Here is a 17,259-nt window from a genome sequence, read left to right on the forward strand (position 1 = left end):
ATCAGGCCTGTCAAGCCCCTTGTTAAAAGAAGTAATAGATCAATCTCTAATCCGTTTCCCTGTGAAGATATATCTTTAAAATCAAACTAATGCTAGCTGACTGCAAAGACTGAAAGGCATAGGCAGTTGGGATCTCCACCTCTGCATAATGACATTAAGGGAGAAGTGGGAGATACTCTTAAAGATCCTCCCCCACAACACGGTTTTATACAGAACAATGAAGTAAGCTTAAAGTGCATCCCAAAGAATAATTTCATTAACATTCCCAGCAGATGATTTGGGAGATGGGGAACAGGAAGGAATTGGTGTATTTATTGGAAGGAAAGTACATAGTTGATGGATTTTTGAGGGATGGAGGGGTTGAGAGTAGCGTATTTCACCTAAAGAATGTTACATAGTTGCCACAGATGTCAAAGGCAACATTCCTAACAAAGATCCTCCCCCACAACACGGTTTTATACAGAACAATGAAGTAAGCTTAAAGTGCATCCCAAAGAATAATTTCATTAACATTCCCAGCAGATGATTTGGGAGATGGGGAACAGGAAGGAATTGGTGTATTTATTGGAAGGAAAGTACATAGTTGATGGATTTTTGAGGGATGGAGGGGTTGAGAGTAGCGTATTTCACCTAAAGAATGTTACATAGTTGCCACAGATGTGGAAAGTTTAAGTGGGTACCACTTGTCTGTAATGTAGTGATTGGCTTTTAAAAAAAATTAAGGCTTTGGTTCTCCAGAAGATGATGGCACTCGGCCAGGAAAATTGCCAACTCACCCTCAGGAAGCTGATTTTTCAAGTCCCATTTTCAACTAAATATTCATTTCTGCTCATACTAAATAAAAAGGTGGGATTATAGTGCCAATGTCCAGAGCAGTACTGTATATACATTTTAAAGAACATAGTATTTTATTTAATTAAAGTTTAATTTACAGGTTACTGAACTATTTAAAATGGTGGTTGATATCATTTGGATGTCTCTGGTGACTAAAACCAAATGATCAGACAAATTAAGATCTAAGAATTGTTTCTAAAATTATGATTTATTCGACCAAATATTTAAATTCCCTTTTGGGAAACATTAAAAAAAATCTATCCCTTATTGTAGCTATTATAGTTTGAACAAGCATCAAAATTTCACTACTCTGAAGTGAGTGAAAAATTTAAGGCTTTACATAAGATTACAAATCCTCTGAAATGCAGATTTAGTTATCTTGGGCCACAAAGTCAGCTACTTACTCACACTGGTGAGCAGTTACATGGATAGTCCCACTGAAGCCAGTAGGTTGACACTTTAGCCCAATGAAGTCAGTTCAAGAGTTTGATCTCTGAGATAAACCTGGAATCTTTTGGAATATTGAGAGAAATGGGGAGAAGAAATTCTTCAAACATGCTTTGTTGAGCCCACAATACAATTTTTATTAATTTGATACATTTTTCAGGGGATGACATTGCAGCACACAATACTGCATCATTTCATCTTTGTTAGGTAACACAGTACAGCCAGATCCCATTTGGAATGCAGGATTTCATTGAACAGTATAAGGTCTGAAATGTCTACATAGTTTGTGTTCTAACCAACTTGTAGCTATCTGTTAACAGATGGGTATTTAGATATTACATCCTGATAAAATTCTCTCCCCCAAATAAACACTTTGTTGATGGACAGACATAAGCTTTCTCTTGAATAAGGAATGAAATATGACACTAGTACCAGCCAGGGACGGTGCAACCTATTAGGTGACCTAGGCGGTTGCCTAGGGCGCTAGGATTTGGGGAGCGGCATTTTCTTCGGTGGTGACCGCAGCGGCTGGATCTTCGGCCGCACCAGTCGCTGCCGGCATTTAGGCGGAGGGAGCTGGGGCAGGGGGGCGCGGGGAGGGCCGCCTGCAGCAAGTAAGGGGGGGCACACAGGGGAACTCCCCACCCCAGCTCACCCCTGCTCCGCCTCCTCCCCGAGCACGCCGTGGCTGCTTCACTTCTCCCACCTCCCAGGATTGCGGCGCCAATCAGCTTAAGAAGGGTATTAGCTATACAACTATATAAAACTATACAACTCTCAGCCAGCGAGAAGCGATTGTGAGGTGAAAACCACACAGAGCTCTGACTCCAGCCTCAGGCAGTGAGAAAGAACTGAGGGGGGTGGGGACAGTACCACCCCAGATAGCCAGGGGAGAGGTTGTGGCCAAAAGATGCGAGCGCTGCCCCTTCAGGACCTGCTAAACTTAGTTCTTCTGTGAATCCCACTAAGGCTACCTCAGATCAGGAGTTATACTGTCACCCAGCCTTTATATTACAAAACAACTGCACATAATTGTACACATTCTGCATTGTGCATGCATTTTTTATACTCTGCTTAGAGTGTAAGATTCTTTGGGCAGGAACCTATGCCTTTGTCTTGTCGACACTTGAATACTTGCTGTCACTAAAAAATGCAATCACTATCTGATCAAGCAAAGATACACTATATGGTTTGACTGTGAAAGCAGAATTATGAAAAGAATATCTTTTAAGACCTGGGGGTGAAAGTCTGGCCCTACTGAAGTCAATAGAACACTCCCATTGATTTCAAAAAGGTCAAGAGTTTTCCCCAAGACTTTATGTTTAGATTTATTAAAGTGTAGTAACTATTAAGAGCTCAATTATGCATATGACTAAAATTTTTAAAATTCTTACGAAAGACTCTATATCAGAGGCCAAGAGCTTTATCCTGGGTTTTTGTATTTCAATACGCATACTCTCCTATGTTCAAGGTAGCTCCTAGACCAGTGTTTCTTGACTTTTCCCATATCAGGAGCCGCCTGAAGCTCATTCAGCCAGAATTTAGTCAGAAACATCCCTCCCATTTCCCACTTTGTCCCAACTAGAGCTGGGCAAAGCTTGGGAGTTTCAGTTCAGGACAAATTTCTGTACTTCCACATTTGCTTTTATTCTAATCTGGAATGAAAGCAAAAACTTGCCAAATATTTTTTGGCAAACCAGAGATCCCCAAAAAATTCATTTTGGAAATTGATTTTCTTGTCAGTTTCACTCAGCCACTATAAGACAGGGATCTTGCCAGACATGGGCGCCTCGCCAGAGCTGAGGGTCTCAGGGCTTCTAGGCTCCCTGCCTGAGCCAGGGCATTCAGGACTTCCAGGGCCCTGCAGCAGAGTTGGGAGCCTAGAAATCTTAGGACTGTCTCAAAGAGTCTGCTGCTCTGGGGCAATCCACATGGCAGGGAAGCATTGTTCCCTGGAGTGGAGGGGGAAACCTATTAACCCCAAGAGACCCAGCTAGAGCCAGGGTCTCTGGGAGCTGAAAGGCTCTCTCTGCAGGGTTGTCAACCCTGGAACACTGTGTTTTAGCTAGAGTTTTGTCGAATTTACAACAGGTTCGACAAAACATTTTGCTCCAGCTAATCAGCATTTTCAGACTAAACTAAGTTTTGTCAGAAAATTTCTGACTAGCTCTAGTTGTGACACCTGATTGCAACCTCCAGGCTGGGAATCCTTGTTCAAGGAAACTTAAAGGGATGCCATCTTGATGGGTATTCTAAACAAGTAATAAAATCCACAGCTACATATACTGATATGAAAATCAAAATTATTTCCCTATAAGAGAATATCAATTATCCTCATCTTGCAGAACCTCCTCCCTCCATCTATGGTAACATGAAATCCCTCTCAAAATGATCATCTGCTATTTGGAATTCCAAGTTTCTACCCAAACCAATGAGGCAATAAATCTGGCAAAAAAAAGTAGGAAAAGATTTTCATAATGGCAAAAGTGTATTTCTCCCACTTTCTTTGTCCTCAAAGGTGCCTGAATTGTGTTACTTAAAGCTTTTTGAAAAACAAAATTGCTCTCTGGCTTAGCGCACACATGGAAAATTTCAGCTTGACCAATGCATAATCCTTCAGAGTGGATATAATTAGTAACCTGGGTTAAACATACTACCACACATGCTACCTACAATAAAATTTTAAGACAAATATATACCTACAGTATAGAATTATACTATGGCTGTCAATTAATCGGAATTAACTCATGATTAAAAAAATTAAAAATTAATTGCAATTAATCACAGTTTTAAATCGCACTGTTAAACAATAGAATACCAATTGAAATTTATTAAATGTTTTTGGATGTTTTTCTACATTTTCAAATATATTGATTTCAATTACAACACAGAATACAAAATGTACAGTGCTCACTCTATATTATTATTTTTCATTACAAATATTTGCACTGTGAAAATGATAAAAGAAATAGTATTTTTCAATTCACCTAATACAAGTACTGTAGTGCAATATCTTTATCCTGAAAGTGCAACTTACAATTGTAGATTTTTTTTGTTACATAATTGCACTCAAAAACAAAACAAAGTAAAACTTTAGAGCCTACAAGTCCATTCAGTCTTAATTCTTGTTTAGCCAATTGCTAAGACAAACAAGTTTGTTTACATTTACGGGCAAGAATGCTGACCACTTATTTACAATGTCACCTGAAAGTGAAAACAGGTGTTCGTATGTCACTGTTGTATCCGGTATTACAAGGTTTTTATGTGTCAGGTATGCTAAACATGCTTATGCCCCTTCATGCTTTGGCCACTATTCCAGAGGACATGCTTCCATGCTGATGACGCTTGTTAAAAAACATGTGTTAATTAAATTTGTGACTGAACTCCTTGAGGGAGAATTGCATGTCTCCTGCTCTGTTTTACCCAGTTTCTGCCATATATTCTGTGTTATAGCAGTCTTGGATGACGACCCAGCACACATTGGTCGATTTAAGAACACTTTCACTGCAGATCTGACAAAACACAAAGAAGGTACCAATATGAGATTTCTAAAGACAGCTACAGCACTCAACCCAAGGTTTAAGAATCTGAAGTGCCTTCCAAAATCTGAGAGGGACAAGGTGTGGAGCATTCTTTCAGACGTCTTAAAAGAGCAACAATCTGATGCAGAAATTACAGAACCCAAAGCACAAAAAAAAAGAAAAGAAAATCAACCGCCTGTAGGTGGCATCCAACTCAGATGATGAAAATGAATGTACGTCAGTCCATAGTGCTTGGAACATTATTGAGCAGAACCTGTCATGCATGCATTATTGAGCAGAAGTATGTCCTCTGGAATGGTGGTCAAATCATGAAGGGACAGATGAATCTTTAGTGATGCTGGCTACAACAGTGCCACGTGAATGCCTGTTTTCGCTTTCAGGTGATATTGTAACGCGAAGCAGGCAGCATTATCTTCCATAAATGTAAACAAACTTGTTTGTCTGAGCTATTAGCTGAACAAGAAGTAGAACTACGGCGGAGTGGACTTGTACGCTCTAAAGTTTATCCTTTTATTTTTGAGTGCAGTTATTTTTTTGTACATAATTCTACATTCGTAAATTCAACTTTCATGATAAAGAGATTGCACTACAGTACTTGTATTAGGTGAACTAAAAATGCTATTTCTTTTGGGAGGGTTTACAGTACAAATATTTGTAATAAAAAATAAATATAAAGTGAAAAAAGATTATTGGAACCTCTCTGAGGGTGAGATTTACCTGTAATCTGTTTCTTAATGTATTAGGCTTAGACTTGCATATTTTTGCTTTATTTTGCTTGGTGACTTTGTTCTGTCTGTTATTACTTGAAACAACTTAAATCATACTTTTTATACTAAATAAAATCACTTTTGTTTATTAGTAGACCCAGAGTAAGTGATTAATACCTCTCTCTCTCTATCAGTGTTATAGAGGGCAGACAATTTATGAGTTTGCCCTGTATAAGCTTTATGCAGAGTAAACCGTATTTATTTGGGGTTTGGATCCCATTGGGAACTGGGTGTCTGGGTGCTGGAGATAGGTGACCTGCTGAGCAGTTTTTGGTTAAAATCTGCAGATCTGGGGGCATGGACCAGACCCTGGGTCTGTGTTGCAGCAGGCTAGCATGTCTGGCTCAACAAGGCAGGGAAAATGGGCTCAGAGGTAAATTCAGCACATCAGGTGACAGTCCCAACGGGATCTCTGTGACCGAACCTGTCACAAATACACATGACTGGAATATTGATATAGAAGGCTATAGCCTGCTCAGAAAGGACAGGCAGTGAAAAAAGGCAGGAGGTGTTGCCTTATTTATTAAAAATGTATACATTTTGACTGAGGTTGAGATGGAAATAAGAGACAGACCTGTTGAAAAGTCTCTGGGTAAGGATAAAAGGGGTAAAAAGCCAGGGTGATGTCATGGTAGGGGGTCTACTATAGACCATCTAACCAGGAAGAAGAGGTGGATGATGCTTTTTTTTTAAACTAACAAAATCATCCAAAGTACAGGACTTGGTGGTGATGTGGGACTTCAACTACCCAGACTTCTGTTAGGGAAAATAATACAGTATGGCACAGATTATCCCCAACAAGAATGTATTGGAGACTATTTTTTATTTCAGAAGGTGGAGAAAACTACTAGGGGAATGGCTGTTCTAGATTTGATTTTAACAAAAAGGGAGAAACTGGTTGAGAATTTGAAAGAGGAAGGCAACTTACATGAAAGTGATCATGAAATGGTAGTGTTCATGATTTTAAGGAATGGTAGGAGGGAAAACAGAACAATAAAGATAATGGATTTTAAGAAGGCAGACTTTTGCAAACTCGGGGAATTGGTAGGTAAGCTCCCATGGGAAGCAAGTCTAAGGGGAAAAACAGTTCAAGAGAGTTGGCAGTTTTTCAAAGAGGCATTATTAAGGGCACAAGAGCAAATTCTCTTACTATGTAGGAAAGGTAGGAAGTATGGCAAGAGACCACCCTGGCTTAACCAAGAGATCTTCAACAATCTGAAACTCAAAAGAGTCCTACAAAAAGTGAAAACTAGGTCAAATTACAAAGGATGAATATAAACAAATAACACACATATGTAGGGACAAAATTAGAAAAGCCAAGGCACAAAATGAGATTAAACTAGCTAAAGACATATAGTGTAACAGGAAAACATTCTACAAATACATTAGAAGCAAGAGGAAGACCAAGGACAGGGTAGGCCTATTACTCAATTTGGGAGGGGTTGGGGGGAGGCACATTACTGAAATCAGGTGGGCTAAGAAGCTACTAGGGCTATAGCCCCAGTCAAGGCACAACCCATGGGACCTCTGACTCCACCGATTGGTCTAACTATGCTATTTAAGCTAGGAGGAGGAAAAGGAAGTTTGTCTGAGCAACAAGGTGGTTTCCTGTGTGGCTGCATCAGGCCCTGCTTGTGCCTGCCTCCTGCACCTAATCCTGTTCCTGCTCTCCTCGTGGCTCCTGCCTTACCCCCGCCTTCACTCCTGTTCCCATAGTGCTCCTGCTCTGTGCTTGATCCTTGCCTCTCCCTCGTCCTTACGCATCACTGCCAATCCTCAGTGACCAGTCCTGGCTCCGATCCCAGCCTCTAACTTCTGACCCTGACTCTGGTTTGACTCTTGGCTCTGGCATTTGGCATTTGACCTCAGCTCTAACTCCTGGTTCTGACTCTTCCTTGACCCCTGGCTCTGTTAACTGGCAGTTGACTCTGGTGCTCACCCTGGGCTTAGCTCCCCAACCTAGATGCCTGCTCCACCCACTAGACCTGACTCCTGCTCTGACTACTAGGCCAGACTGCCTACATACTGGTCCATAACTGGTCCTAACTAAAACTAACACTAAGAAGGGTATTAGCTATACAACTATATAAAACTATACAACTCTCAGTCAGTGAGAAGCGATTGTGAGGTGAAAACCACACAGAGCTCTGACTCCAGCCTCAGGCAGTGAGACGGAACTGAGGGGGGTGGGGATGGTACCACCTCAGATAGCCAGGGGAGGGGCTGTGGCCACAAGATGCGAGCGCTACCCCTTCAGGACCTGCTAGGCAAAGTTCTCTGGCTCTGATGCGTTGGTCACATGCACATCTACGTGAAATACATTGCTACATCTACTTGAAGAACTGCATATACTATTCAGGGTATAGACATACCATGGATTTATATAGTGGCATAGTCTATATAAGAACATATAGTCTACATGCACTATAACAGGTTTGCTTGTTTAGTTATACCTAACGCAGACACCGTTTATTCTATCAAAAAAGAGTGTTTTTGCCAATATAGCTTATACCAGTCCCCTAGGTAAAATAAGTGATATAGAGAAAAGTACCTTTATGCTGGTATAAATGTGTCTACACTAGGGTTTTTGCCAGTATAAAAGTGTGGCCAAAAAAACAAAAACAAAAACAAAAAAACCCTAACCCGCTCCACCTCCTACCCAACATTACTATAACCAGCAAACATTTCTAGTGTAGATCTGGCCTAATTTATTCAAAGGATTTCACAGAGAAGAATACTGAAGCTCCAGACCCTTTCGTTACATAACGTTTTGAAATAAAAACATCTCTTATGCAATTATTATTCATTAAAATGTGGTTCTACATTCCTCATTTCTAGCAGTCATTTTCCTAACAAGAAACTAATGGAGAGCCAAATGTAAATTATGCTGGAGAATAGGATTCGAAGAAAAAAAATGTGATATTAAAGGAAGATGATCTAGAAAACTTTGTGGACAAGCTTGGAATCTAACGCATCGGTTACCTCAGAAAAATAAACTGTTAAAAGCTATGATATAGCTTAGACATGCCCTTGATTTTTAGGGTAGCAAACAGAATTTATTCAGAATGGGTTATCAGATGTTTCTTCATATACAAAGCAGAGCCACTGCAGCAGAAAATTCTGTCAGACGGTATACCTACACTGCAATAAAAGACCCACAGCTGGCCCAGGTCAGCTGGCTCGGGTTATAGGGCTAAAAACATGTAGTGTATTCGGGCTGGAGCCTGGGCTCTGAAGCCCTGTGGGAGAAGGGTCCCAGACCATGTGCTCCAGCCCGAGCCCAACATCTACACCACAGTCTTATAGCCCCACAGCCCGAGCCGCATGACCCCAAGTAAGCTGACTCAGGCCAGCCACAGCTGTGCCACAGGTCTTTTATCACAGTGTAGACGTACCCAGAGTTGCATATCGACAACACAAGTTCAAAATGGGAAAGAATTCTTTTTGAGTATGACAGCAATCGTTTTTTGTTATGTTGGTTCCAAAACAGTTCTCTTTATTCCTAACGTTTCAAAGCATCAGAAATATACTTTGTTTTTAAAATAGAAATTTCTTTACTAATGTATTAAAAACAGAGCTGCGTGGTTTATAGTTATTCTGTTCTCATCTCATACATGAATAAATGATATCTGTACTTTATACTGTTTAGTCAAAGCAGAAATTATGTAAAAGCAGCTATTTTAGGCTTAAACAGGGTTGGATTAAAAAAAAACACCCCAGATCTTCAAATGTGGTACTTTCTTTTAACCAAGCACAGCTAGTACTGCAGAGATAAATAGTTCATGGGTTTGTAAGAGTTAAATCTCATTTCATTCATAGGCAATCCTTAATTCATGGAACAGCAATCTGCACATAAATTACCATCAGCAATTAGCATCTTAGTGTTTGTACAATACTAAAGTGGATAATAATCTTAAAAAGTTAGTAGCTGTGATACCTTCTTTTGTCTGTTTTCAGCAGCAGCCAACTGAGCTGACATTCTCTCTTGCATTTTTCTGCAGTGAGACATGACAGCTTCTAAAATGGAGAGGGGGTTGGTACAGATGGACTTCTTTTCTTTACTACCAGCACCTGCCTCATAGTCTCTCTGCAGAGCCAGAAATGGGTCACTAAGATTAAACCTCCCATACCGTTCCTGGATAAAAACCTCCTTCCGGCGTGCCTAAAATATAAACAGATGAACAAAAACAGTAATTAATGGATTTTTCAGAGTACATCCATACAGACAACAGCTGTAAACCTAAAGGAGAAGGACAATAAATATTTACAGTTGCAAAAAATATTCTGTATGAGCACATTTATTCATAATTGATATCTAAATAGAAGTAGTCAGATATATTACACACAGAGATTTCATTTTATTTTTTATTTTATCCAAATAGTGTATCATGTAAGCAAGCAAAGTCATCTTCTCCATTTGACTACAGAAATTTAATTTCTCTGGAATGGTTTCAGGAAAACCATAGAAGGAAGGACCTGTAAAGTTGCTGACATGCAGAGAAGAAAAGAAGGGAAAAGGAAAAAAAACCTTTATTTTGGTATTGTAGAATGATTTTTTAAATTTCAGTTTACGAAAAAGAATGACACTCAGGGTATGTCTACATAGTAAAGAAAAACCTGCAGCTGGCCCACACCAGTCCACTCCAGCTTGTGGGGCTCAGGCTGTGGGGCTGTTCCACTGCTGTGTAGACTTCCAGGTTCAGGTTGGAGGGTCCCAGAGCTCTGGCTCTAGCCCGAGCCCAGAAGTCCACACAGCAATGAAACAGTCCCACAGCCTGAGCCCCACGAGCCTGAGCCAGCTGGCACTGGCCAGCCGTGGCTTTTTCTTCACTGTGTAGACATACTCTAAAAAGCCATGAAAACTGCTGTTTCAGGTAATTGATGTAAGCACCAAAATGTTCAGTTTTTAAAACAATGTGCTTGACAGACTGTCACTTAAGAGGACATATACTATAATCGGTTAAACCAAAAATCAGAAAAATTGAAGAGTATCCATCCACAACATTTAAATTTCTCAAATTCTCACTCTTCACAAAATCTGGTATTAGGACATAACATACAAGTATCACATGATCAGAAAAATCACTCACTTTTATTATTTAAATGTGTGATCATATTCATAGAATGCAGTAGGGTATTTTATTGATGGAACAGAAAATTGCAGAAAGCTATATAAAAAAATTCACACTCCCATTGCCTCAAGCTGGTTAGAACAAAAAGTAATTATTTACTCATGAGCCCAAGCAGTTAAACGCACAACATGCAAATCAAAAATTCAGGCCAATATCAGGAGAGGTATTTTTAGTATAGTCACATATTATGCAAATAGGACCACAGTTAATACTGACTTGCAATTCTCTGCTCTGAAAATACCATCTGCAAAATTCTCAGTCTTGAATCCTACTGGGAGACAAACAGTGGTGGTGTTGGTTGTTTGGTGTGCATGTGTGGTGTTGTGAAGCTTTGTTTGGTTGGTTGGTTGGGGTTTTTTATAAATACGAGCAGCACTAATGGTGAGAGGAGCTAAGCAACCTACCCAAATGGGGGTTATCTGCCTCCCAGACATCCAACTGTTGTCTCTTTGACATTCCAATCATGTTCAGATTTTGCAGAAAGCAAAACAAACAAACTAATACAATCACCCACAAACCTCGACTGGAAAACCATGCCTCTAAAACACAAATAATAAACTAGAAGAAAGAAAGAAAGAAAGAAAGAAAGACCCTCCAAACTCCAAGGGGAAGAAGATGAATAAGTGAAAATCTATCAATATGATATTTTTAAAGAAGCAGAATTACAAGCCAGAAACTATCCCTTGTCTAAAGAGGCAAGAACTATGGGGAAAAGGCCACCAAAAGGTACAAGTTCTGTTTTCAAAAAAATGCAAGAGGGAAGAATACCTCCCATCACACATCAAGTCTAACCACTCAATGGCCTGTTGGACAGATTTTAAAACCCTCCATAAAATTACTCAAAAATTTAGTCTGCTCAAAGAAAAAAACTTCAGAGGATAGTAAAATTTGATCTCGCCCTGGAAGCATAATCACAGAATTGAGGGATAAGGCAGAAATACTCCCTAGAAACTGAACACAAGCAATAGTGTTTAGTCTAGACCCTGAGATATGCCTATGTCTGCAAGTGAATAATCCTGAGGCAAGCTGTAGTGGCAGACTTGTCTTGGGCTGAATGAGACCCGATATAGTCCCTCCAATTTCAAGCTAGCTAAGTCATAGCTGAGGATGACCAGACAGCAAGTGTGAAAAATCGGGACAGGGGTGGGGTGGGGTGGGGAATAGGAGCCTATATAAGAAAAAGCTCGAAATATCGGGGCTGTTCCTATAAAATCAGGACATCTGGTCACCGTAGGCCTGAATACAATGCAGTAACAGCAGCCATTCACACATGACTCTCAAACAAAACCAGAAATTTGGGTGGACTACCTCTAATGACCTTTATCAGCAACTTTTCCCATTGAATTTGTGAAGTGAGGTTTCACAGGATTGGACATGTGGATGTGTGAAAAACGGCATGATAACAGGCAAAGGTGGGAGCCCATCCCCATCTAAAGAAAAGATGTTGAAAGATTTTGTAGCCCATCTTATCCTGAAAAAGCTGGTATGTACAGAAATAGACACAAAGGGTATGTCTACGCTGTGACGTGGGCAGTGTAGACACGAGCTCTCCCAGTGATAAAAAAAATAAACCCACCCCGAACGAGCGGTGGTAGCTTTTGCCCCCACTACTCCCCTTGGAAGGCTGTTCCAGAACTTCACTCCTCTAATGGTTAGAAACCTTCGTCTAATTTCAAGTCTAAACTTCCTAGTGTCCAGTTTATATCCATTTGTTCTTGTGTCCACTTCCAAAAAATTATGTTTCCCTGCATTTAGAAAAAGTTAAATGTGTGTTAGGGAGAAAGTACATTAAATATAATTTGTCATTTTATAGACTATAGTGAGTGAGACTCCACTGTTCCATTTTTCAGCCAATATTTAAACGCTAATAATTGCCATTTTTTCTTATTATCAAAATGAAAGATGACTTAAATCAGTAACTTTACCTTAACAATTACCCCCAGAAATTGCTAATTAGCTCTTTTACTGCAGAAGTGTTTTCTTTTTCATTACAAGGATCACTTTTGCTGGCTTCTGAACAAGTCCAGCTTTATGACTCAGAGACACCTGGTGTTTCTAAATCCTGAAACCTTAATCACTTCTGGAGCATACTCTCTCTTACACACTATACAATGTACTGTACAGAAAGCACAAATACCACTATGCATTGAAAGGTCACTATTTATAACTACACATGTTTATATTAAGCTTTACACAGTTGAAATTTTTAGCAGTTTAAGAAGCATTTAGCATTTGACTAGTATGATAAAACATTTTCATGTTAAAATATAACATGTAAACAGACAGACCGATCATACATAGAATGTATACTTCTCCCACTGAAAGTATCATACTTGTACACAGATTCTCCACTGCACCAACATCCATGTATTACAATGTATCTAATCAATTCTTGAGTTGCCAAAAAAAAAGGGTGTATTTGTTTGAGATGATCAGCTTCCAACAACTACACTGTCAACATAGACTCATTATGGAAGAGAAGTTGACAGTATAACATCAGCATAAAACATTCCTCAGATCTACAACAGTAATTTAGCCAAAATGCTGAGTTCTGGGCTACCTGAATAAACTAATATGTTCAGTGTTTACAATACTGCTCCATTCACAACCTTTAAAAAGGTTGGAGAAGCTAGTGAGGAGGAGTACAAAGAGCATCCATAGATGCATTATATATTGGCTCTGCTTCTTAAAAAGTTAGTAGCTGTGATACCTTCTTTTGTCTGTTTTCAGCAGCAGCCAACTGAGCTGATTTGTGGAAGCACAAATCATAAAAGCTTTACTATCTCTAGTTCTCTCTATACTGTGAGCCTTAAGTCATACATAAAATCTAATGTTGCCAATGTCAAGAGGTCGACTTTTATGCCATTCATCTTTTGCAGAATGTACAGTCCTAATGTCACTTGAATACTTACTTCCTTACAGCATTATTTGCATTATTTGATGGCTGTGCTAGTACAAAATTATCAATTTCTTATACAATGAATTTAAAACATTTGTAAATATCAAATTTTAGTTTGTGATTATTGCTATACAATTATACTACTGTTAAATTCATTGCATAAATTTAAAACCTGAAGTTATAAAACTCATCCTTCACTATAGGAAATATGGTTATGACTAGGGCCCAAAAAAAAATATCGCAGATTATGTTTTAAAAATGTGCAGCAGTGTGATGGGTAAAATATCAATTTCCACAGGATATGCATGCAATACAGTCAGCAAAAGGTCACCGCTGCATTCCTTTGCATAAAACTGGCCGCCAAGCTCTCCTGCCCCCATTTCCCTCCCAAACTGCTGCAATTTAATATGGTGGCTTCCTACTTTTTCCTCCGTCACTCTGTTTCTCCCACTCCGTGCCTGCCCACCTGCTATGCTGGCTCACCTGCTGTGGACTTGGTGGTCAGTTTTAGGCGAAGTACTTGGAACATGAGCAGCAACTGCTTCAGTGGGCAGGTTGAATTGCACATTGGCCACCAAATGACCCCCAAATTGCTGCGATTTTTCCAACAGCAGGTAGGCAAAAGCAAGCATCTGTGTGCACCAGTATCATGCTCAGTGGAAAAATCATCAGCACTCTGGCTGAGGGCTCGGCAGCCAGCAAGCACTTCCATCTCCCTGCTGAGGCCACAGCTCCTCATGTTCCAAGTGGTGGCAGCACTGCCTTGTACAAAAGGGCTCCCGAGTCTGCAGTATATGAGCCAGCTTGGTGGGCAGATGGGCACTGAGTGGGAGAAAGGAAGAAAGGGAGGGAAAAGTCTGCAGTCACCCAAGTAAAACAAGCATTTGGGGAGAGGAAGGGGTGGGGGATCTTCGTGGCCAGTTTTATGTGAGGCCGTGCCGCTGCTGCTTAGAACTGCTACCCTGACATGACGCTACCACGTGCTATGAGCCGTACTGAGCATGAGACTTCCATGTGCAGATACCGGCTTCCTCCTCCCTTCTGTTGGGAAAATCAGAGGGTTAGGCTAATGTCACATTTTCCACACATTCCATGAAAACATGGTTTTCTGAGGGCCCTTGCTATAACACTGCCATATTTAAGGATGAGATGGGAACATATAAACAGCAAACTGTACTTTTGCACACACACTAGCTTTTCACACCTAGACACAGAGATTGAAGGAGAAGGAGACAAGAGATTGACAAAGCAAGTAGTTAGAGACATGAAAAGATTTCCATAGGAAGAGGTATAGAAAAGTTTGATGCTATTTAGTTGAGAGAGAAAAAGAATAAGAAGGGATATCATATAGCTATGCAAAATGATGAATGGTCTACAGAAGTTAAATCAAATGCTCTTATTTACCCTCCTTCAGAATACATGAACAAGGGGATAGCCAATGAAACTGAAAGGAAAACAAATTTAAAACCGATAAAATAATATTTTTTTTTAATTTTTAAAACGTACAATGTACTAACCTATGGAATACACTGCCATAAGATATCATTAAGAGTGAGAGCTTAGTTGGCTTTAAAACAGGATTACACGTTTATGTAAATAGAATAACCAGTTACATTTTATAGGACTTAAAATAATAAATTGAACTATAAACACTCATACTTCAAATATATATACCAGCCACCAATTGATGGGACGAGGAGGAAACTTTCTTTATGGGCCACTTGTTCCACAATTGTCTATTAGGACAAGGATGGATCACTGGTCTAATCTGATACAGTAATTTGTATGTTCCCAGAAGAAGGGTCATGCACCTGGAGGGCCTGTTAGGGTACGCTGGAGGCAAGCCAGTGTACAGTAATCTTTGAGGCCAACAGACTGTGGTAGGCCTACCAGCTTCTCTAAAAAGATTATCAGAGGTCATCCCCAACTCCAACATAGGGCTCTGATACAGGTCAGTCCTTCCAACCCCACAACTGGGTTTTCCTGGTGGTTATAAGTCCACATCAGCCTTTAGATCAGGAACCTGACCAAATCTTCCAAGTCAATTTAAGCTCAGGCTATTTATCCAAAAGCCCCTTCTTTGTCTCTTGATCTCTGGAGAATGCAGTTTGACCAAGAATGTGCAAGCCTCCCCAGGAAGTGATATCTCTCTAGAAGTGTTATAACCTGAGTAATTGGTCTTAATCATACCCTACTGTTTTCACTTCCTGGAGGAGCTGGGGTAATCCTTCCTCCCCCCACCCCCTCGGAGTGCATATGTAACCCACATGCTTAATAGGGAGATAGCTCTTTAACCAAAAGGTTACACCAGGGGTCAGCAACCTTTCAGAAGTGGTGTGCCGAGTCTTCATTTATTCACTCTAATTTAAGGTTTTGCGTGCCAGTAATACATTTTAACGTTTTTAGAAGGTCTCTTTCTATAAGTCTATAATATATATAAACAAACTATTGTTGTAGGTAAAGTAACTAAGGTTTTTAAAATATTTAAGAAGCTTCATTTAAAATTACGGTAAATTAAAATGCAGAGCCCCCTGGACTGGTGGCCAGGACCCGGGCAGTGTGAGTGCCACTGAAAATCAGCTTGTGTGCCGCCTTTGGCATGCGTGCCATAGGTTGTCCCTGGGTTACACATACAATCCCTGGCACACAATGACACATAAACCATTCATACACTTAATATAATATGGTCTCCCAAAGATACTGCAAGAAGTTGCCCTATTTGTCACACAAGGGTACCAGTAAAGATCCTGTGAGAGCATAGGAAGGAGGTAGAATCTTGGGCCTGGTCTACACTGGGGGGCGGGGGGGTCGATCTATGGTACACAACTTCAGCTACGTGAATAGTGTAGCTGAAGTCGAAGTACCTTAGCTCGAATTACTTACCCGTCCTCACGGCACGGGATCGACGTCCGCGGCTCCCCCGTCGACTCCGCTACCACCACTTGCTCCGGTGGAGTTCCGGAGTCGACGGGAGCGCGTTCGGGGTTCGATATATCGCGTCTAGATGAGACGCGATATATCGAACTCCGAGAAATCGATTGCTACCCGCCGATCCAGCGGGTAGTGAAGACGTACCCTTGGGAGATATATCCTAGGAATAACAAAGTTGCAGGGAATGCTGAGGGGTCAGATGTCTTCAGAGGGATGGGTACTGCTGTATGCAATCTCTTAAAGACAGATGAAAGACAGAGGTTTGTGCTGAGAGGCTGGAGATGCCAGCAGAGATGGTACAGCTTCACTCTTATTTCATTTACCTACACCAATAGACAAATCACAGACTCTGCTTTCCAATTCATCTTTAATTGCCATCTGAATAATTCCAGAGGATCCAGTAAATCAAAATTTAACTTGTAAATCAACACTCCTATGCTGTTTTGAAGCAAATCCCAATCTTTGAAAGAGATTACAGCAAAGAGAAGTGAAAGAACTAAACATCTTTTTTTTTTTTTTTAATACTTCTGGGAAAGAATCCTACCCAACAAGTCTTTCAGAGTAATAGAAGCCACTATTAAAGTTGGTGTATATTATTTTGGAAGGGCACTGGCTGAGGTATTTCATTATTCAGAGATAACAAAAGAGTTTTTATGTGTATTAATATAGATGAGTTATTAATGTTAATGGTAAAGAACTGCAAACAC

The 17,259-nt window shown here is 40.2% G+C and overlaps 1 protein-coding gene across 1 annotated transcript in view; it reads right to left on the minus strand.

Moving 5' to 3' along the window:
• Positions 1–17,259, minus strand: part of CTTNBP2 (cortactin binding protein 2) — a 184,206-nt gene that overhangs the window by 106,868 nt on the left and 60,079 nt on the right. The window contains 1 exon segment of the mRNA XM_039508739.1: positions 9,528–9,752. Coding sequence (XP_039364673.1) covers positions 9,528–9,752 — 225 coding nt within the window.

Source organism: Mauremys reevesii, linkage group 1, assembly GCF_016161935.1.
Source record: "Mauremys reevesii isolate NIE-2019 linkage group 1, ASM1616193v1, whole genome shotgun sequence".
Taxonomy (NCBI): Eukaryota; Metazoa; Chordata; order Testudines; family Geoemydidae; genus Mauremys; species Mauremys reevesii.